The sequence below is a fragment of the Cyprinodon variegatus genome, unplaced genomic scaffold (assembly GCF_000732505.1).
Source record: "Cyprinodon variegatus isolate N-32 unplaced genomic scaffold, C_variegatus-1.0 Scaffold445, whole genome shotgun sequence".
Lineage (NCBI taxonomy): Eukaryota > Metazoa > Chordata > Actinopteri > Cyprinodontiformes > Cyprinodontidae > Cyprinodon > Cyprinodon variegatus.
This window is the reverse complement of record NW_015150898.1, coordinates 129360-150688: the sequence shown is the minus strand read 5'-3', so window position 1 is coordinate 150688 and position 21329 is coordinate 129360. Positions and strand designations below refer to the sequence as shown.

Here is a 21329-nt window from a genome sequence, read left to right as displayed (position 1 = left end):
GTGTCCAGTTTTAAAAATAATCAATAAAAAGAAGTAAGGCAGGACCACGAATTACCGCTGGTATGAGTAAAATAGACTGATTGAAACTCCTTGTAATGCAATAATCTGGTTCGGTGGTTCTCCCAGGTTCAGCAAGAGTTCATTTAAAGATGTTTTTAGAACTGATTGGTGACCTTTAGTTTATATTTAAGAACCTTAATTATTATAAGTTTTTTTTTTCCAGATTTATGGTTGTGATTTATGAGCATATAGTTCGAGGTTTAGGTGTGCTTTTCTACTACTTAATTTAGATATAAGAACATTTCTGACAAAAAAAAATAGTAGCCAGTAAGAGGAAAACCCAGACACCATCTGCATGATCAGAAAATATCATGATACATTGGCAACGTTTAGATCTCTTACTCTCATTGTGTCATGGAGCATATGGCAGCGACCTGGTAATCCTGCTAATACCTTTAATCAAACCACTCATCTTAATGGCTGCTGTACAGCAGCAGTATGCTTAATACTACAGAAAAGTGTAGTGCAAAAACTAATAGCAACAAATCCCCTGATTATTGTAGTTTTTCTAGCCAGCTGAATATGAGCATTTCTCCCTCTCGAACTGGAACTGACTGGTGAATTTGTTTCTCCAGTTGGCACTAAAATGAAGTTGCATATTTTTTAATCTCTTAGGCTGATGGTGTCATGATGGTGAGTTCCACTTATTTCTCAGAAAGCAAATCCAGTTTTAAAACAGGATATTTTAAAGCATTTATTTATGCAGAGAAATTATCTCCTTAGAGCAGTAAAAATGAGATACGGTCTTTTTATAGTTTCTCAGGGAACTGAAAAAGAAAAAAAAACATGTTTAAGATGGAATGAATTCAAGGCCCTTAGAATTATTCAGTCATGGTTTCTATAAAACTCAAACACCTTTTTTCGTTTAAAAACAACTTAACACTATAAACAGATGAGTCAAGGTATTTATAAAATATACAAATATACCCTTTTTCTTATTATAGCAGACTAAATTGTTTTAGTCAAGTTAGAATGACCAAAATTATGTAATTACCTGCAAAGAGAGCGCAGTTACTGTTATGAAACTACTAAAAGACAAAAAAAAAAAAAAAGATTTTTGCAGATATATCACTCCGTCTAACAAAACCAGAACGTATTTGGTTGCTCCAACTGGTTGTTGAGTAGCAAAATGAGGAAATCTTGAGAGTGAATTGAGTCGTATAGTACGTTGTTGTGCTGTGAAAATATTCACAAAATTGTTGGTATAATGAAAAAAAAAAAAGAATATATGGAAATATTGAAGAAATGTTAATGACAACATCCAGAGATGTTGGGCACAATCAACCCATAGACGACAGGTTTGTAGCAGCAGACATTCCTGCAGTCTGCTGTGAACAGCCCATGGAGGGAGACCCCAAACATCTAGGCCAAGATTTAAACGTAAAACCTTCAAAGACTTCAGAATTTGAATAATGTTTCTAAAAACATTTATTATTCTGGCATTTAGCCATTAGAGATATTTACAGATTGATAGTTTGGCTAGGTTTTATTACAATCAGGCTGCAGAAAAAATAAAATAAAATAAACATATTTTGTAGGGCTGAAAGAATCAGATTCATCATGCTTAATTGATTATTGAAATAATCAACTAATTTAGTAATTGATTGTTAACTGGATAAGAGACTTTTAAACAGGCCTTTAGCTAACAGAGCAACCCACCTTGAGCAGCACTTATACCAAAATTGTAACGGAAATATTTAAACATTTTGCATTTAAGTTAAAAAAAAAAACATTTTCATCTGTCAATATGTGCGATGCAGAACTCCTCTAGAGGAAATGTTTTAGTTTCACCTGGTTTAACATCATAAAAAGACTCAAAGGAACCTTTGGTTGTCCGATTATTAATGGATTAATCGAAAAAATAATCAACAGATTCATTTGCAAAATAATTGTTAGTTGAAGCCCTATTTTGTTTATTAAACACTGTGTTGGGTTATAAAGAGGCATTTTTGTAAACAAAGACTTTTCCATTTGAGGGAAAAGAATGGTGTTCAGTCAGGACATTTCATCTGACCCAGACCCAGAAAAGATTTCAGGGTAATCCTATTACACCCCCCTGCAGGGATCTTCTACACTTCTTATTGCAACCAAAAATACACTCAAGTTTTTAACTTTTTCATTTAAAAAAGGATAACAGTTATTTAATTTACCCTCTCATAACCCTGGAGACTCAAAGAAAACCAACAAAGGGAACAAGGGCTGCTTTTCTCCTTCAGCAAGGCCTCACTTTGGAATTTACACGACAGCTGCAGCAGACTCCTTTATCGTCCGACTGCATTATTTTAAGTTGGGCAGAAGAAACCAATCACAGCTGTCAAGGTTGCAAACCGCTAGGATGTTTTATTAAGTGCATAAAGAGAGAAAGCACTAAACAACATTTACAGAACTTCAAGTTTTCACTGTAAGTGCAGGTTGCGGTTGATACCGATGTCATATTTAGAGCTTATAAAAAAACTGCGTTGACGTGGCATTGCTACACCTTTCTCACAATCTCTTGATTTGTCGAAGCTGCTGTCGGTCTCTTAAGGTCCCAAGAGTTCCCTTTGGATTGTGTTGCATCTCTGCCGCCAATAGGAATACAATATTAAACACAGCAGTAGTGTTAGCATGCAGTCAGTGTAGAGGACAGGTTCAGTCTTGTCTAAGGCAAGTGTATCTACAGAGCACACTCCCCGGCAGCTCAAAGTCTTTATTAATGTTGGATTTTTTTCTGCATTCACTGATGTCTGTCTTAAGTTGTGAGAAAGTGTGGACACCCTTCTTTAAATAGTTACTCTTATCATGCAACATGGCTTTCAGGTCACTGTACAGTTTTTTCTTTTTGTGTGTGTTTATATATATATATATATATTTATTTATTCTTTTACAGAATAAGAAGGTATCTCCACATAAAGACTGGAAACTACTTCCAGTCTGATAACAATACTTATAAAGTCACATCCAACATCCTGAGACTAAAAAAGTAGAACGGATTATATTTAGATCTGCAGTTAATAATTATAATAAAAAGAGAATCTGGGTAGATTTTAAATAATTCATAAAATCATAAGGGGAATGATTTGCACCTGCCTGCTGCTGGATTTAAGAAAAAAAATTATTTTTCGTCCTGAACAGTTGGACACTGACATAGTAGGATGGTTAAACTGTTAAAATGACATAACTTAGACGAACGGAGGCAAAAGCTGACTTTAAATCACTAACTAACTAGATATACCCGTTTAGATCCTTCCCCCCATATACAACATCCAGGGTGGGTATGGCAACTTGTTACTTTCTGCAGTAGCAAGTAGAAGAAGTTCCCCACATCAATGGCAAAGAAAAACAAAAACAGGATTAGCATCCGCACATAGAGATTGGTTACTGTTTTTAACCTTCCACCTGTCTGAAGGTAGACACACGCAACTTAAATAGAATAACTATTAACATGATCGGTCAGGCCTATCTGACCCCATGTGTGTCAGCCCCGTTTACAACGTCCCGTCGAAGCAACTTTTTAGGAAAATTCACTCAAAAATAGATGCGTCGAAACTTTAAATATAGCAAATACTTTTGTTTCTATTTTACTTCACTGACATCACAATACATAAGCAAATCCTACCAGCGAAAGAAACAAAGCCGTTTTGTATTTAATTTACATTTTTCTCTTGTTAAAGAAAAAGTGCTGCGTGTGGGGAGGGGGGGTGTGCAGAACAATCTGCAGGAGCTGGAAGCAGCTTCCTTCACATACAGGCAGGGATCTGCTCCTCCAAATGCATCAATCTAAAATCTCCTTCTTCATTGGTGTACTTGTGCCGCTGACTTCGCACGAGTGGGTTCAGGTGCAGAGACTGTAGCTTCGGCAGCATCGCTGAATGAACTTCCTGTTGTTTAACCTCCATCACAGTTTATCAGGGAGCCCGACATGCAGATTGAATTACTCATCACTCTAATTCACTTTGCCTCCCGGCCTTCCCTCTGTGCCCGTCTCGGTTTGTTCCCTTCAGAGTGATGCTTCCAGGTGGATGGACTGCAGACAGCCCAGCAGCTGGTGATAGGGGCTCCCCGGAGAGGCCACTGTCTCAAAGACAGACTGAAAAGCCCTGCGGTCCAGCTCCTCGTCGATCTGGTGTCTATAGAAATCCATGGCGACCAGGCAGAACAGGTTGACGTCCACTACGTCACTGGAGCCCATCCGGCTGATCACATGTGGAAGGCTAGTTAACAGACAGGGGGGTTAAGGAAAACAAAGCAGATCTGACCAGCAGGGACTGATCTTTGCTTAACTAATCCGTGGTAAATCTGGAAGAAGGCGGTTTAATTATTTAATGCAGTTAGGAGGAGGTACATTATATTATCAAACCCACTTTTTCCCCCCAGTAATGAAATCACCAAACAAATAACTAAATGAGAAAGTCATGTGGGTGTGACACAAAGCTCAACCCTGACATAAGCTAAGCAATAATACTGGCTCTACTTTCTCTAAATTAATGAGCCTCTACTTCACCTGTACGCATTAGATTAGTTAATGCTACCAGATATAACAAGATGTTTCTATTATAACGTTCCTGCATCGTAGTTCTTCTCAATAAAGAGCCACGGAAACCTGACTTTTGTCCGGCTGTGTAGAAGCATTGCGTAACACAGCAGCACTGCCTCCTTCTGCCTATAGTTGCACATTGCTACTTAGTGGGCCAAAATAAGACCCCTGCAGTTTTCCATTACAAGAGAAAAACAGAAAAAAGAAGAAAGTTAAACCAAAGGAACACTAGACGGTTTATCACCTCCTGGGAGGCTGCAGTGAAAATGGAACAGCTGTGCAGCTGTGGATGATTATAGGTTTGTTTGTGTTTGCACTCTTCAAGTAGCTCACATTCACAGAAACTATGTTTCCAATGCAGATGATTGCAAAACTATGTTGATTTTCTGATATCCGAAATGCAGAGTTTCAAGATTATTTCCATTAAATAAATACAATTAAATTTGCACGTGAATATGCTTGTTAACACGATAACTGAAAACAACATGGCGGTGGTGGATGTGATATATCCATATTTCAGCCACGGTTCTAGCGGGCGCTATCATCCTCCAACAGCTCATCATCCCTTAAAAAGGCAGTAAGGTTAATTTCAATTCAAAATTACTTTATTAATGCCAAAGCAAAATTAAATAAAATGCTGCATATAAAACTAAAAGTTGCAGATCACGTGACTCCTGTGATGCAACCAAAACAAAAGTGTTCCCTTTGCGGTTTTTCCAAATATAAGTTTTGATACGAGTAAAAAAACACCTCTTTGAAGCGTGAAAACATGTTATGGAAAAACAGGAGTTTTTTCTAAATAAGTGTTCTGAATTAGCCAACTTATTTGTGTAATTACAATCTGCACATTTTGATGGTTAATGAAAACGCAACTAGAGGCAGGCAGGTATGTTCAGAGCGTTACTCTGTAACCTGGGCACCTTCTGTATCAAATACATTTTAATTTACTTTCAGCTAAACCTTATAAAATGTGTTGTCTCTGCTTAAAGTGTTGGAAGTGGAAAAGGTAAGAAAATAAGATTTTTATTTTAATTCTCTTAACAAAGATTGATAAAAGTACAGATTTATGTACTGGTTAAAAGACTGAATATTAAGTAGTTGATTCTTTCCAGGGCTGTTCAGTGCTATGCTGTCTTATCGCCATCATTTAATCCACATAGTGGTTTCTCTGTTTTTGGATTTTTCGGCACTAGTGACTCGTTTTCGCAAAGTAGGCTGAAAGGAAAGGGGGTAAAAAAAGAGGGGGAGAGACATGCAGCAAAGAACCACAGGCCGGATTCGACCCCGGGTCAGCCGCACTGAGGACTAAGTCCTCTGTATATGGGTGGTGCGCAAACCAATGCACCTCCAAAGCACACCCACTGTACATCAGATTTGTCTTCATGCAAAATGACCTCCTTTCATTATAAGGGGTTGTGTTCTCCATCAGACAGTAGTTCCTCCATTTGAATGTGTTCAAAAAAAAGATGGCAGGCTGTAAAAATCTAATGTGACAAGTGTCAGAATGTTCTCGCAGCAGTGCTAATTATCAAATACTCACTGGGAGGAAATAGAAAAGGACAATCACTGTTTAATTCAGCTGAATTTACCCCTAAGGTAAGGATACAGGGCAGATATCCACTGGGAGGTGGAAGCAGAGACGAAGAAGCAGGACAGACTCCACATGGCCATGGCGACCGGTGTCCTCTGTGTGAAGTTGGACAAAGACAGCAGCACCCAGTCACGCACCATGGAAGACTGGCCCGTAGCATGGAGCGTCTGGAATACCTGGGCAATCAAACATAAAGAAAGTGTTAGTGAGAAAGAGCAAAAGAAGAGAATACATACTGTACCTGGGTGTTAAATGTGTGTCAACTGCACCTTGAAAAAACTTAAAAAAACTAAGCTAAAGAGGATTTCTGGAGACAAAACTTGGTGTGTAATAAAATACGTTTGAATCCTAAATACTTTCTGACCAAAACAGATATGATTAAACACATGTTTGTCGTTATGTTCGGTCACTGACCTTGTAGACAACAGTGGCCATAAACTGGGGGTATGGCTGCTGATTGGAAAGGAACTCTCCGATGACTTTGTTCATTACGTCCTGCGGCGGAAAGAAGTCATCTAGAAACTGGGGTAGAATCCTGGACACAACCCGAGCCTCGCTGGGTAAACCCTTCCTGATCCTGAAGGAGCAGAGACAGGTGGATACACTATTAAGAACTAGCAGCTTCTCTGGACACAATCTTCATCTCATGGCAGCTCAGTTTGAGACGTATTTGATCAAAACACCAATCATGTATTTCACAGTAAGTGGTAAATGAAGAAGCTTTACCTGTCGAAGAGCACAGAGACCCTCTCCATGGCAACAATGACCGACTCGCTGTCCGGGGCCTGTGGGTCTGAGTGAGGGGGGCGGCTGGCGGGGCTGGCTTTCTCCTTGCCTGAGGAGAAACCAACATGACCCGCCGTGACGCCAACCGCCTCCGCAACAGCACAGTCAACCTGACCTCTAACCCCTGTCGCATCTGAACCCGACGCGAGCACCGCTGAGGGCGAGAGGGATGGGTGGCACCGGTTAACACCGGGAGGGGGGACAGGTTAGAGAGCGGATCGCAAATGCCAGCATTTGACAGATATATAGATTTAATTTTTCATAACAGAAGAGAAGAGAATTTTTAGGAACATTATTTTTGGAAAATATCAGAACTGAACTGAAGCTAAAACAAAAAAAGTAGTTTCTTTCATAGATATGCCTTTATTACTGCAGCATTACTTCTCTTGAAATTTGGTCACTTTGTTATCGCAATCTTTAATGCATTTTATTCAGATGTTATGAGATATTCCAACACTTAACCCATCATTGTAATAAAATTAAAACAAACCATGGTTTTATTCAAATGTTTTATCATAAATATGAAAGACATTCAACTTCCCTGAATTTAAAATCTGTATCAGCTTAACTTAAATACAGCTGATCTCTTAAATAAAGTTAATTAAATTAATGTCATCTGATTACAAAACAAAAGAAAACTTGGTTGTTTTTATTTTTGTTTTGTAATTTGAGAACCATGAATCATTTTCCTGTGTTGGACTATATACCTTAAAGGAATAGTACACCCAAAACATGATTAGCCTTCATTTTCTACTCACCCCCATGCTGAACAACACTCTGGAGTACTTTTTTGATATCTCAAATGCATCTGGAGATCTGGGAGGCTTCTTGCTGTCTGCTGACATTCAAATAATGGAGGTGCCCAGCGCCCGAGACAGAAAGGTCCATAAAAGTCCACAAAAAATGTTTCAATATTCCTCCATACTGCTCGTCCAATGTATTCCAAGTTTCCTGAGTGGGTAGCATCCAGAATTTACTTGAAACGAAGTCATTTAGAATGTTTTTAGAGCATAAACAGTAGTGTATAGGATTTCCTGAAAGCGCGCACCTGCGCGCTCACGACGCTACGGAAGCCGGCAGACCAAACCAGCGCATTCAGCTCGGCAAAGAACTCATGCTCTTCCTCAACACTGAAGTCCTCAGACATTTTTCTTTCGTTGTTTCTTTCTTTGCACAGGTAAACAGCACATTTCTTCTTCTACGCTTGCATTATTGGAAGAGCAGATGCTGAATGCGCACTTTCATCTGGTTTGGTCTGCCGGCTTCCGTAGCGTCGTGAACGCGCAGGTGCGAGCTTTCAGGAAATCCTATACACTACTGTTTATGCTCTAAAAACATTCTAAATGACTTCGTTTCGAGTAAATTCTGGATGCTACCCACTCAGGACACTTGGAATACATTGGACGAGCAGTATGGAGGAATATTGACACGTTTTTTGTGGACTTTTATGGACCTGTCTGTCTCGGGCACCATAGACCTCCATTATTTGAATGTCAGCAGACAGCAAGAAGCCTCCCAGATCTCCAGATGCATTTGAGATATCAAAAAAGTACTCCAGAGTGTTGTTCAGCATGGGGGTGAGTAGAAAATGAAGGCTTATCATGTTTTGGGTGTACTATTCCTTTAAGTCACACATAACGAGCTAGTCGTTGTCGTGTAACAAAGTGTGTAAAACGTCACTGAGTCTGAATACTTTTCCAACAAACAGCACAAAGGAACCAGAGAGCAATAAGAATTTGTAGGAGAGTATAGTCTCAGAATCTACAGGTTTGCCCCGGACAAAAGAGAAATGTTTGTGCCTTTAGCGCAAAATATATAATGCTAAAAGTTTATACAGTTAGTAGCCGAGGGGTTAGAGGTAGGATTTATAAGAGGTACAATAGCTAACACATGCAGGCAGCAAACAGTATATTTAACAGTCTATGAAGCAGATGATGATGATGATGATTTGCTTCTAATGGTTAAAATACTAAAGATTGTTTATATACAGATGAAGGTGCAAAGCTGAGAACATGCACTGAAGAATGGAAGATGAATACAATGAATATGCATGTAAAGCAGCTAAGAGCAATAATACATTCTGAAATAATTGTTGAAAGTTTAGCAGAATTATAAATATACTTTATAGTCAAACATCAGCTCATATTCAACTCATAATTAGGCTGTTATGGAGAATGGAGCAGTGGAAGGATCTGCATGCTATTAGTCTAATGAAATGTGTAGCAGGAATGTGTTAGAGGCTCATCAGGGCAGACGGTTCGCTGGCTGGTTTGCTGCACCGCAGCAGCAATGGTAGCATCGGTCATGTATTGCAGTGCTGACGTTAGCCGTCGTGTCAAAGCCTTGCTTACCAGTGTACATGCAGGTGAGCATGAGGCCCAGAGCAGCCATGGCTCGGTGAGGGGACGGCATGTTGACTCGGTCCACGCTGAGTTTGACCAGGGCTTCGCCATCGACGCGGGAGAGCTGCTCTGACAGCAGGAGGCGCTCCAACCCCCGCAGAACACAGTGATAGATGATGGAGGGAGTGGAGTCCTCGCTGGCTGACACCATCACGCCACATAACTACACAGGACAGGAGTCTTACAGGGAAACAGCTTTCATTTCTTTTCAATACATGGAGTGAAATGCTTTGAAGTCTGTGGGAGGTTGGCTTGGTTCCTGAGTTACTAACTCAGTTACTGCTCAGTGAAAGTAACTAGTTACTAGCCAAAGTAGCTATGCAGTTACATTTTATGAGCTAATTGTCGAAGAATTTGGAACTTTGCTGTTATTGGAATTCAAATGCATCTAGAGGTTCAATTATGGAATACAAGGTGTTTGTTATTACCTCCATCAAGGGGGTTTTGTTTTTAGGAAAGTTTGTGTGTTCGTCTCTCTTGAAAAGTTATGGGTTGATTTTAATGAAATGTTTATCACAGGTGTCCCTCATCAAAGGAAAAATACATTAAAAGTTGATGATGATCATAATCTGGATACAGGATTTTGTTTCATTTAAAAATAATCCAACATTGTGAGATATATTTGTCAAAACAAGCAGTTCCCCACTTAACCAGGGGGTGGCAGCAGTGACTATTGGCATCCTCAGCGTCAGACTCAAAGGCTATGTTCACACTGCAGGCCTTGATGCTCAATTCCAATTTTTTTTGTGAAATCCGATTTTTTTGCGTCGCCGTTCACATTTCCAAATATTTGCGACTTCTATGTGATCTCCTGTGTAAACTGCAGTCATACAACGCAAGTGTCCCGCATGCACAGTAGAGGACGCAATGACGTGTTTACGGAAGTAAACATGGGGATGGTAGTGCCAGAGCACATTTAGCGATCTTTCCCAACCATAAAAACACAATCTTTTCAAGATGGTTAAACATAAAAACTGCTCCCGCATCATTGTCTGCCAAGGTTGACGTTTTCTTGCCGCTTCTTCATAGGAGGACCCAGAATAGTGACCTTTGTCGGGTATTAATGGCGTTCAGGTCGGATGAATGCAACCTGGCCGTTCAGACACAGGTCGCATTTGAAAAGATCAGATTCATATCGGATTCAGGACCACACAGCCAAGTGGCCTGGGTCATATTGGGAAAAAAAATCGGATCTGTTTTGTTCAGACTGTCATGAAAAGATCTGATCCAGGTCGCATATGGGCCAAAAAAGCAGATTTGGGTCACTTCAGGCTGCAGTGTGAACGTAGCCAAAAAGTCTGGAGGTATTTTACTGAACAGAAAAACACAAGAGAAAGTTGTTGGTTTGTAATTTATACTGAGCTTCCTTCACAAATAACATGACTGCTGTATGGGATTTAATTAGGGGCATAAACTAAAGAAGGTTGGATATAAATGTGAATAACAGGCTTGAGACATGAAAAACTACGGATTGATGATTGATCACAAAGGATCCTTATAAACACATTAAGGTCTTTTGTTAAAGCGTGATCAAATGTAGAGAAGTTGTAACCTTGCCTGGTAGCTGAGGTCTCATGGTATTTGTGTCACAAACGCATGTGAGTTTAGATTAATCATGCCCTAAACCTGAACTAAACCTGATCGCCAGGTTAGAAAAGTTCAAAGGGAGTTTCAATCCTTTTGCACCAGAAAGGTTTAATACATAAAAACAGAACTGTTAATCAATCTTATCTTACCTGTATAACTGCAGCCATGAACTCGGCTCCAACATCCAGAGGGTAGTTCTCCATCATATAGAAGGCCACCGCACACATCACCAACACATGCTGCTGGTTATGCAGGTTCACACAGCTGCAGAACACAGACACGAAGCCAGGAGATGGAAATTACAGCTGCCATGCATGTGAAATGTCAGCAGAGTTCTTGCTTCTATTAATTTGATAAAGTGGATTAAAAATTGGATTCAAAAATGGATCCTCTTACATTGCAGAGGAGAGTTATTAACAGTGACATTAAACACAGTGACTCACTAAGGGTCTGTCATCACCGTTTAAACTCATTAGAGATGAACTGAGGTCAGTGTCTGTGTGACTGAGAGACACTCACTGAGCGATCGCCCGGAGGTTTGACAGAAGGTACTCAGAGACTGTGGGGATGAGCTGCTTGGCTGTGTCATCCAGCAGGTCACACTCCAACACATAGAGCACCCCGTGCAGGGCCCCCATGCGGCTGGGCAGGTGAGTACTCCGCAGGGTCGTCTCCAACAGACGACACACAGGCTCAGCTATCGCTTTATCCTGCAAATGTTTAGGCAAATATTAGAGGTAGTTGTTGACGGTAGTTTAAAAAGGTCTGCAGTGTTCCACTTGTGTGTTTTCATCGACAAGTACCCGGAAGTCCCAATAATATAGCATAGTTCTGAGAAACTGTCCCCACAAGGAAATAAGTGCATGTCTCACTCACCATGCCTAACACAGCAGCAGCCTTACAGATGGCGGGCACAAGGTACTGATTCAGGATCTCGTCTTCAGGTGGATGAAGCTTCTGGAGTTCCATCAGAGTGGAGAACATCATGTCAAACTGGTTCCTCTCTGTGAACAGGTCCGATACCGCCAGCAGCTAGAGACAGAGAGGTGTCTGATTAGAGCCTGGAGAGGCGCATTCCCACGAGCTACAGGCACATCTCAGTCTGTTAAAATGTAAAACAAGTGTTCAAATGATCAACAAGCATTTGTTTTTGCTCATTTTGATGAATTTCCCTGGAGAGCTTCTAGCAGCTAGAAAAATCACTTTCTCAAAGTTAAAAAATCACAAATAACCAATGAAAGATTTTTTGTTCCAGGAACTTCAGCCAACTAAAAATGTCTGTGCATATCCTGTGAAGTACATGCACTTCATACTTGGCTGGGGTTTCTCCTGGATGACGTGGACTGGCATTGAGCAGGTATAGTTACTCGGAGCAATGATACTAAGTCCAGCTGGAAAATGAAAGTATTATCCTGATAAACTTTTCATCACAGATAAGGATGAAATGTTCCAACATTGGCAAACACAGCAGCTGGTGTGGTACCCTTAAACATCGCCAACCTGTAAACTTCAACTTTACCTTGGATTAGGAGTCTCTCCCCTCATCGCCCAGACTCTGGGACTTTGATTTTCAATTTTAATTCAAAAGCATTTCTCCTCAGCCTTAGGTCAGAGGCCTTTGACTTGCTGTCTGGTTCAGGTGGTTTAACATCAAGGATTCATCAGCTGTATCCCTCATCTGGGATATTTCTGTCATGTGCTGTAGCTCCTGAATCTATGACCACAGCTACTGAACAAAATTTGCAAATATCCCCCAAACTTTTTAAATGGGAGTTTGCTTCAACATTTTAACCTGGTATTTTCCCACTTTTTCATTCCACTTAACTTTCCATAATATGCCTTAAAACACAGGTCTAAATAGTCAACTTTATTTAGTGGTGACCGTTTGTACTTCACCTGTTGTGTCTGAATTAAAAACCTGTGTTTTAATGGTCATTTTTAATGGTATTTTACTTGATACGATCAAGTAAAATGATACGACTGGCATAAAATTAAATACAAATAGCATAAAAAATAAAACAACAAGCCAGTCCCATCTAGGCGTAATCGGAGAAAATGACAGACAAAGTGTGCTCCTGATGTCCAGTCTGCTCCGTAGCTTTGTTTTGGTCGCTGTAACCGCAGAAAATCCCGCTTCACAAAGATAGGATGTTATAGATAGGATGAGTCTTGAACTGAATTAACCTGTTTCAAGAGGCACAGATGCACCGACTGATGTAATTGGGAGAGAATACTCCAATTTTTTATATTTATCAAAACATCACTCAGAGTCTCTTCGTCGATGTTTTCTGTGCGGCCCAGTACCAAATGACCCACGGCCCGGTACCGGTCCGCGGCCCGGTGGTTGGGGACCGCTGGTTTAAAGAGCTCTTAATAATCCTCTAATGAACTGGTTTTAATCAGCGGTGAGCTACAGTCTCCAAACTTAAAACCACACCCTTCAAACATATTATTCTGTTTAATGCATTTAAATAAGAGTTGTCCATGGAGTAACTGAAACTAACTTGACATTTTCACATTTTTAGATTTACTAGTATGCAGATAAGCCTTTTTTTTAACTAGTCTTTATTTTCAACATTGAACCAAACTGTGTAAATGTTAATGTGTCAACAGACATTTAAGCAGAGACAGTGGACTATTCTTTCATTAATGTCAATATAGGCCCGGGCAAAAAAAAAAAAAAAAAATTCGATTAAATTAATTAATTAGAATTTTTTGTTGCGGACAAATTTTCTTTTTTATAACACCGCATTTTTGGCACCTCTGAGTTTCTGTAGCTGCAGTATTACCCTCTGGTTGCAGTTTGGCTAGCGACAGCGTCACACAAAACAGCAAACGACATCATAACTACTGGTGAGTGAGAACTTTGTTCTCAAAAAAAGATAAAATCATCTGTTGTTTGGAAGTGCAGTGATTAAAGTTCTCGGGCATAGTGGCAGATTTCCGGCATGTGGCATCCGTGGTTGGGGATTTATTTTGGGAGGGGAAAATAAACTTGTCAATGTGAGTTTCATAGCAACACCAGTGATAATGCTGACTGCTACCCAAAAAGAAGTTTAGTAGGAGGATGGAGGATGGGAGCGGGAGGTCAGTTACATGAGCCAGCTTCAGCCAAGATAGCAGAAACGGCAGTGAATAGCAGCTTGTAAACATTAGCAACAGGCAAGGTTAACAGCGAGGGAGGAAGGCTGGCGAGTTTATTTAGATGCGCTGTGTTAGAAGAAATGGGGTTATGCATTGAAATGCACATTTTAAAAGGGTCAGAAAAGATTTCCAGTCAAGATAGCCAACAAGCTAGTTGTTAACAGAAGCATGGCTGCCAATAGCATGGCGTGGTAGTGATGTGCCCCCCCGCATAGGGGACTTATTGCTTTCCTTAATAATTGGGGGATCAGAGAAAAACGTAAATAAAAAAATCTGAGATTTTATTTTCAGGCCATATCGCCCAGCCCTTATGTTAATAGTCCTGTAACCAGCTGTTAAGGTGATTTCTCTAGCTTACCGATCGGACGACTTCACTGATGAGGATGGTGGGCGTCCTCCTGTTACCGGGAGAGCCTGGGATCAACCACTGGCTGTAGAGTTCCAGGAGAAACTGAGAACATGAATGAATATCCACGCCTGCACGGTGCTTCCTGAAAATACAAAACAGAAGTAAATGGCCCAGTCCCATTTCTCTCACTTGCACTCATTTTGGACCCTAGCACTCCGTTTTGCACATTCACTTGTAAGGTTAGTGTGTCCCAATAATTTTAAGAGCTAGGTCCCTTGGTCGGATCAGCCCCATGCTGGATCTCACTGGCTGCGTGGGGCTTGGGTGTCTGGTTTTTAATCAACTTCTCCGCGGTATGATTATGCACGGGAGCTTTTGACAAACTGATCTTATGACCATTCTATCTGGACACATGGAATTGCAACGGTCACTATAGCAGCATAGATGGTACAACGTTATGCATAATTCTCATCGCACTTTTTTTTTACGGCACAGCACCAGACACACGGTAACTACACAAAAAAAAAGGCAGTAGATTTACAAACACAATGATGAGTGCATTTGAGGACGAATAAAGTTGTGAGGGCTTTAAATTTTTAGATTAATTTGGTATTTGGGGTAAATGAAGGATCAGTTTCCAGCATATGTTAACTTAAGAGTTGGTTTGTTTATTGTTGATATGATTTGCAGATTGGATGTATTTTTTTAGTTCAGTATCTAAAGCAAATAAAGAGGGTTTTGTTTTATTTAATATACTTCTATGAATGTGAAATATTCCAAATAATATGAATAGATTAATTTGTTTTGCCAGTTCCTTGTTTAGGTGTGTAAAAAAGCGACAATGCTATGGCCAGAGAGGGTTATACTGGAGTTTATTTTTTCTGCTCTATCGCTTGAAGGATGTGGTTACAGGACGTGTGAAGAATAGGTGAGGGGTAATTTCAGGTTCAATACTGCAGAAGAAACAATTTGGATTTATTTCAAGATATTTCGCTATATCATCATTTGTACGATAGATGTCAAAGAATTTTGAAATTAATTTCACGCATTTTATTGTTAATGGGATACTGATGAGGTAGAGATCCATGATTTGCCTATTCTATTCTGGTCTATTCTACTAAAAAAGGAATTCCAGTAGAATTTGCCTCTTGGTTGGAGGTATTTGGATTGTTGAAATGTGTCGCGTATGAGTTGGTTATTATATTTAGTGCCAAGAAAATACAGTCTGTTGAGAAAAAGTTTGATGGTCACAGTTGGAGTAAACTGTTATGATTTTAATAATTGTTAGAGTCCATTGGGGATCCACTGTATAATTGATATGTATTCCTAGTATCTTATTAGAAACTGATATTTCATCAAACAGTTGTAGCTAATTATATTACCATGATTGTCTATTAATTTAGAGATAGTTGTGATAACTTTATTTCTCCATGCTGGCTAATAAATTGACTTTTTACATTTGGTAATATATTTGTTGTTCAATATTATGCATGTGTTTGGTGAAAGAGTATTGCAGAGTTTCCATGCAGAGGTTTGTGACTCAGGTTGTGTTTACCCATGATGTAGGTGAACACATAAGGCAATTTATTACTGCCATCTACTGGGCTAGGATGTTATTTTACAACTAGTGGTGTCCCATTTTTAAAGGAGAAAATCTTCACTTGCACTTCCCTCACTGAGTGGACTTCACTGTGGAGGGAACTCACTGCAGTGTTCTCAGAACCGAGCGAGAGAAATGGGACTGGGCATATAATATCTATCAAGAGCTCTTGGTTATACTTTAGTGTTGTAAAATTCGGTCCTTACATACATGGAAGTAATGCAGATTGGACTGACTAACTGGATGAGGTCTGACCTTGAATTTATAGGTGATAAAGGTGGAGAGGCAGGTGCCGGTGTGTCTGCTTCATCTTCTTCATCCTCACCCCACTCCTCCTCCCTAAGAGGAGTGATGTTATTACCCAACCAGACTGAATGGATGGAGACCTGGTGACACATACGTCAAATAAAACACACATTAGCAATGGATCTTCTGCCTCAGATATTAGCGTCCAACTATTTCCTTCTCACACCTGCCCCAGTTTGTAATCCATGTTTCCCAGCTCCCTTTCTGTGTTGATCTGAAGCAGCAGCTTCTCGTGGCTGATCAGCGTACCTGCTGAGACAAATAAGGTGCCAAAACTAACCTGACACTGCAAAGCGCAGGATTAAACCAGTCCAGTTGTTACCTGCAGAGGCTGCTGACAGTGAGGGCACAGGGTCCCAGGCGTGGTATGGGTGGTGTGTGCTGACATTGTCCCTCTTTGACACTAGAGCCTGAATCTCTCGCTCTACTTCCCCCCGAATGACAGCGAGTTTCCTTCCAAACCTGAACAGAGGGAAACAGTCATCAATAATCTGCCTAATCTTTAGGTGGCTGTTATTAGAGGGATAAAAACTGCATCTCTACCGTGTTTCCAGAGCTTTAAGGCTTTTGTTTCGGGGCTGCTGTTCCAGACAGCTGACCGCAGGGTTGCCAGCAGTGGGAAGGGTCATGGCACTCAGCACCAGGCTGGTGATAGCCTGCACTGCTAACACATTTAACTGGGTACGCTCCAGGTCCTCCTGGAAAAACGGAGAACGGTGGTATGAAAGACACATATGGGATTAAAAATATTTTTTTTTCACTCCAATATGATAAAAAAAAAAACTTTTTCTAGTGAGACTTAAAAAATTATAACCATTTTCTATTTTTTTATATAATTTTTATTATATCATGATCACAAACTTTGAAGTTCCATAAATGTATCTTATGTAAGGAACCCAAAATAAATTTCCAAGTGAAATGATATAAATCGCGGTCTAAATCAGGCATCCCCAAACTCGGTCCTCAAGGCCCCCTGTCCTGCAGGTTTTAGAGGTTTCTTTGCTCCAGCACAGCTGATTTTAATTGAAAGCTGATTAACAGGCTTTTGGTCTACTGCAATCATTATAACCAGCTGTGCTGAAGCAGAGAAACCTCTAAAACCTGCAGGTCAGGGGGCCTTGAGGACCGAGTTTGGGGATGCCTGGTCTAAATAATATCACCACCATGAAAAAATGGTGGCAAATACTGACTGCATTTCACCAAAACCCACCAAGAAACACAGGGATTCATGCTGGGGGTTTCTTTCCTTTAGCAGGGACAGGAAAGCAGGTCAGATGTCAGGGCACATATTTTGCTTTTTAATGTCCTCCTTTTAGTTTACTTCTTAGTACTTTATTTTTTTCTACCAATATTTTGGTATTATTTTGATTTTCCTCTGCACCAACCAAAGTCATGTAGAGGTTTGACTGCAGGGTTTCACTGTTTTCATCAAAAGCTTGTATACGGTCCATTAAGGCAGGACTTTACTGTTACTGTTAGGTAGAAAAGCGTTTACTTCTATTCATTTGCATTGATCTACACTCTCGCTACAACGCCCTCTTCCCTTCTATGTAGCAGCAGACCCACACTGGGAGTATTACTGCCACCTAATGGCCCACAGTTGGAAAGTCAGGGTCTTATGCTACATTCAGACCACATGCGATAGAAGCACCTGAAGCTGCTAGTTTACATGCAAAGTCTATGGTTGGCTCGCATCATGGCACAGCAAAAGGACCTGCAGCGTGTTTTGAGCAGCACATCTTGACGCATCTGAGCAGCGCCTCATGAGCTTCTGAGCATTTCAGTCGTGTGTCATGCTTCACAGGCAGCAGAAGCTAGAGTTGGAAAAATTTAACTTTTGCTGCTCGACGCGCCACATCAACCAATCAGAGAAGCTGATCTGGGAGCTGGCAGGAGGACAGACACAGCACTACTGACACAGATCGCTATGATCACTCCACCGAAACAGTTTATTAACCCCTAAATTAACTTAAAATGTTGAAGCCTGCCAGCAAAATATTTATAATTCTGGTGCTTGCAGTTTGGATCACATACATGAAAACCGCTAACATCTACTTCCTGCCTCCATGAACAGTAGAGGAAAACCCAGAAGAAGCCACTGGGACAGAGGCAGCTGTTGAAGGGGATTCCTAGTGACAGAACATCGCCGGTATGTGGGGGTTTGGGTGGCTCTGACAGCAAAATAATATTTGAAGGCAGGATCATAATCTTGATGAACTGACTGCACAGATGAAGCTTTGAGGTTGACTTTCTCACCTAAAAACATACCTAACTACTTTTTACCCACTTATAACAGCAAATATAGCAAAGCAACTCTCTGCCACTGAACACAGGAGCAGCAGAAGCATCACATGCATCTGTACACGCTTTACTGGACTTCATGTGTACAAGCATTTCAAAATGAAGCAACAGGTGCTTTTTGTTGCTCAAATTGTGTGAAGAGGAAAAATAGCATTACTCCTGTTAAATGCGAAGTGACCAAAACAGTGCGTCTCTGCAATTTTAGAATTACCTTTTGGTAAACTGTGATCATATTGCAAATGCAATTAATTGCACAGCAATATCCTCAGCTAGAGATATCTTAGAAGAACGGGCGAAAAATATATTTTATTTTAAATCAAATCCAATGCGTTGTTTTCGTACTCTCTTTCACATAAAATCCCAGTAAAATACATTCAAGTAACTAGTTATAAAAAAACTGTATATGGTTAGTGATGAGATTTAAGGTTAGTTTTTTCCAGCTGCCATGTATACGGACCTCTTGTTGCGTCTCTTCTTCTTGGTCCATGGTGATTGGTTGGGTAACCAGCACCCCTAACAGAGTAGCCCAGGTCTCCTCAAACTGAGTCCTGCTGCTCCAGCCTTCAGACAGAGCAAGCACAGTCCATGTTATTGACAAAAAGTTAACATTAGGTTAGACGTACCTTGAAAGTTATTTCAGAACAATAAAATAAAAATGTGTCATTATTATGCTGGAATGCTTTATATTAAACCAAGTATATTATCCAACGGTGCATTAGCATCTCTGTACCCAAGGTGTTGATGCGGTACAGGAATTCCCTGAAGACATCCTTTTCCTGTAGGAAGTCCACAGGGATCTCTGGGAGCGTAGTGCCGAATTCTCCTCCTGCCTGAGGGGACCAGCCCAGCTTCCATACCTGAACACAAACACATCTATTAATACCACATATTCCCATTTAGTTATGGATCTGAACCACAAACGCTGCTTTTTCTCTTTCAGAAACCAACCAGTGGAGGTACTCTTGTGTAGCTGTTGACCAGTGGCAGACGTGAAATGCTGATGATGATGTTTCTTAACGTCGGTGTGAGGAAAACGGGAAATGCAGAGTTTTTAGGGTGACCCAAGGAGAGGACGCTCTGCAGTCCTTCCACCAGCTCTGCCATGATCTCACATGCTCGCCACTCACACTCATCTGTAGCAGACACATTGTTACTTAGAAAAATAAAAGATGGGGAACAAAGAACGCCAACGAATAAATATTAGCATGTCTGAAATGATTCTCACTGTTAGGATGGGCTGAGTCCAGCTGATCTTCATCGTCTCTTTCTCCTTGAGCTTTTTTCTTCTCTGAAGGCAGCAGCCGCTCACCGGGATGCACAGCCACTGGGAGGCAAAATGAACAAGTAGCAGAACTTAAAATATAAGATTGTTGCAAAGTTTACATAATCTGTGAGAGAATGCAGCCAGCATAGCTTTCCTTACCAGCAGCGATGATGAGGTGTAGGCAGTAGATGAGGGAGCAGGTGTGTGTCTTGTACTCGAAGGTAGAGAGCTTGTTCCACACACAGGGCTGCTGCAAGGCCAGGCACAGACAGGAGAGAGCCCACTGTAGGTCCACACTCAGTGGCAAGTGGTCCTGAAGCAGCCGCCATACAACCACCTGGACAAAGAGATGATTTGAGATCATTTTCATTTCATAATGCTAATTTAAATGCTGAAAAGACTTTATGAAAACTAATCCATACTGCAGATTTAATGTCTTAATCAAATCCGACAGCAAACAAAAGAACCCTTTAGAAGTTCTCCAGAGGCTTTCTAACACCCGGCGTGTGTCGTGTTTTACCTCTGCAGCCGTGCAGGTGAAAGACGTGATGAGGTGCTCCTTGTCAGAGGGAATATGTAGTGATGAAGGCAGCTGATTCACACTCAACAAATACTGGGACAAAGCCCTGCACAGCGCCAAAACCCTGGGATAGAAACCCGGCTCATCTGAAAATAACACAACAATCATTGCTTTTTCAGTGGTTTTGACATAAAATAATAAAAACTGGGTATATTATTATCAAACCTAAGACTATCTTCATCTTCCTTATCAATGCTATTAAAAATCAAGATTTAATTTATTGTGATCTTATTTTTTACTGTTTCACTATGAAAACATGGACTTTCTTTATTCATAAAAACACTACTACCGTATTTTGGCGACTATAAGGCGCATATAAACGTCTTTTTTTCCCCTCTTTTAGTCTTTTAGTGCGGTGCGCCCTATGTGTGTTGTTACTGCGGACGTTGTTGAGACCACCATGAGAACGTTAAAGGGGGAGGTGTGGACAGAAACTGCCGCCTATGGTGATTTTTAAGAGAAAGACTTTGCCTAAAAAGACTTTTCCAGCTGGAGTCGTTACTAAGGCAAATGAAAGGGCTGGATGGATGAGGAGATGATGAAAGCGTGGCTGAGGGAGGTGTATGTAAGGAGACCAGGTGTTTTTTTCCACACATCACCATCGCTGTTAATCTGTGACTCCATGCGTGCCCATCTCACAGCCGATGTCAAAAACAAGGTGAATCAATGAACGCTGTGCTTGCCGTTATCCCGGGGGGTCTGACAAAGGAACTTCAACCACTCGACATCAGTGTGAAGCAGCCGTTCAAAGTAAGGCTGCGAGCGGCGTGGGAGCGATGGATGACCGACGGAGACCACAGTTTCACGAAAAGTGGAAGGCAGCACCGGGCAGGTTACGCCACC

The 21329-nt window shown here is 40.8% G+C and overlaps 1 protein-coding gene across 9 annotated transcripts in view; it reads right to left on the bottom strand.

The window, feature by feature from the left end:
* Positions 1-2907: 2907 nt before the first annotated feature.
* The window catches only part of htt (huntingtin), a 48668-nt gene continuing 30246 nt past the window's right edge, over positions 2908-21329 (bottom strand). For 3 of the 9 annotated variants that reach the window (XM_015389012.1, XM_015389014.1, XM_015389019.1), the window contains 19 exons: positions 20427-20572; positions 20066-20243; positions 19868-19966; positions 19591-19775; positions 19373-19499; positions 19100-19203; positions 16885-17039; positions 16664-16803; positions 16508-16590; positions 16291-16421; positions 14445-14577; positions 11819-11974; positions 11462-11652; positions 11092-11206; positions 9305-9518; positions 6894-7107; positions 6582-6744; positions 6183-6343; positions 2909-4253 (listed from right to left, as the gene is read on the bottom strand). In XM_015389012.1, coding sequence (XP_015244498.1) covers positions 4040-4253; positions 6183-6343; positions 6582-6744; positions 6894-7107; positions 9305-9518; positions 11092-11206; positions 11462-11652; positions 11819-11974; positions 14445-14577; positions 16291-16421; positions 16508-16590; positions 16664-16803; positions 16885-17039; positions 19100-19203; positions 19373-19499; positions 19591-19775; positions 19868-19966; positions 20066-20243; positions 20427-20572 — 2909 coding nt within the window. In that variant the 3' untranslated portion in view covers positions 2909-4039. Of the gene's footprint in view, positions 4254-6182; positions 6344-6581; positions 6745-6893; positions 7108-9304; positions 9519-11091; positions 11207-11461; positions 11653-11818; positions 11975-14444; positions 14578-16290; positions 16422-16507; positions 16594-16663; positions 16804-16884; positions 17040-19099; positions 19204-19372; positions 19500-19590; positions 19776-19867; positions 19967-20065; positions 20244-20426; positions 20573-21329 lie in introns of all 9 variants that reach the window. The other 6 variants (XM_015389013.1, XM_015389015.1, XM_015389011.1 and 3 more) reach the window with 5 other exon arrangements.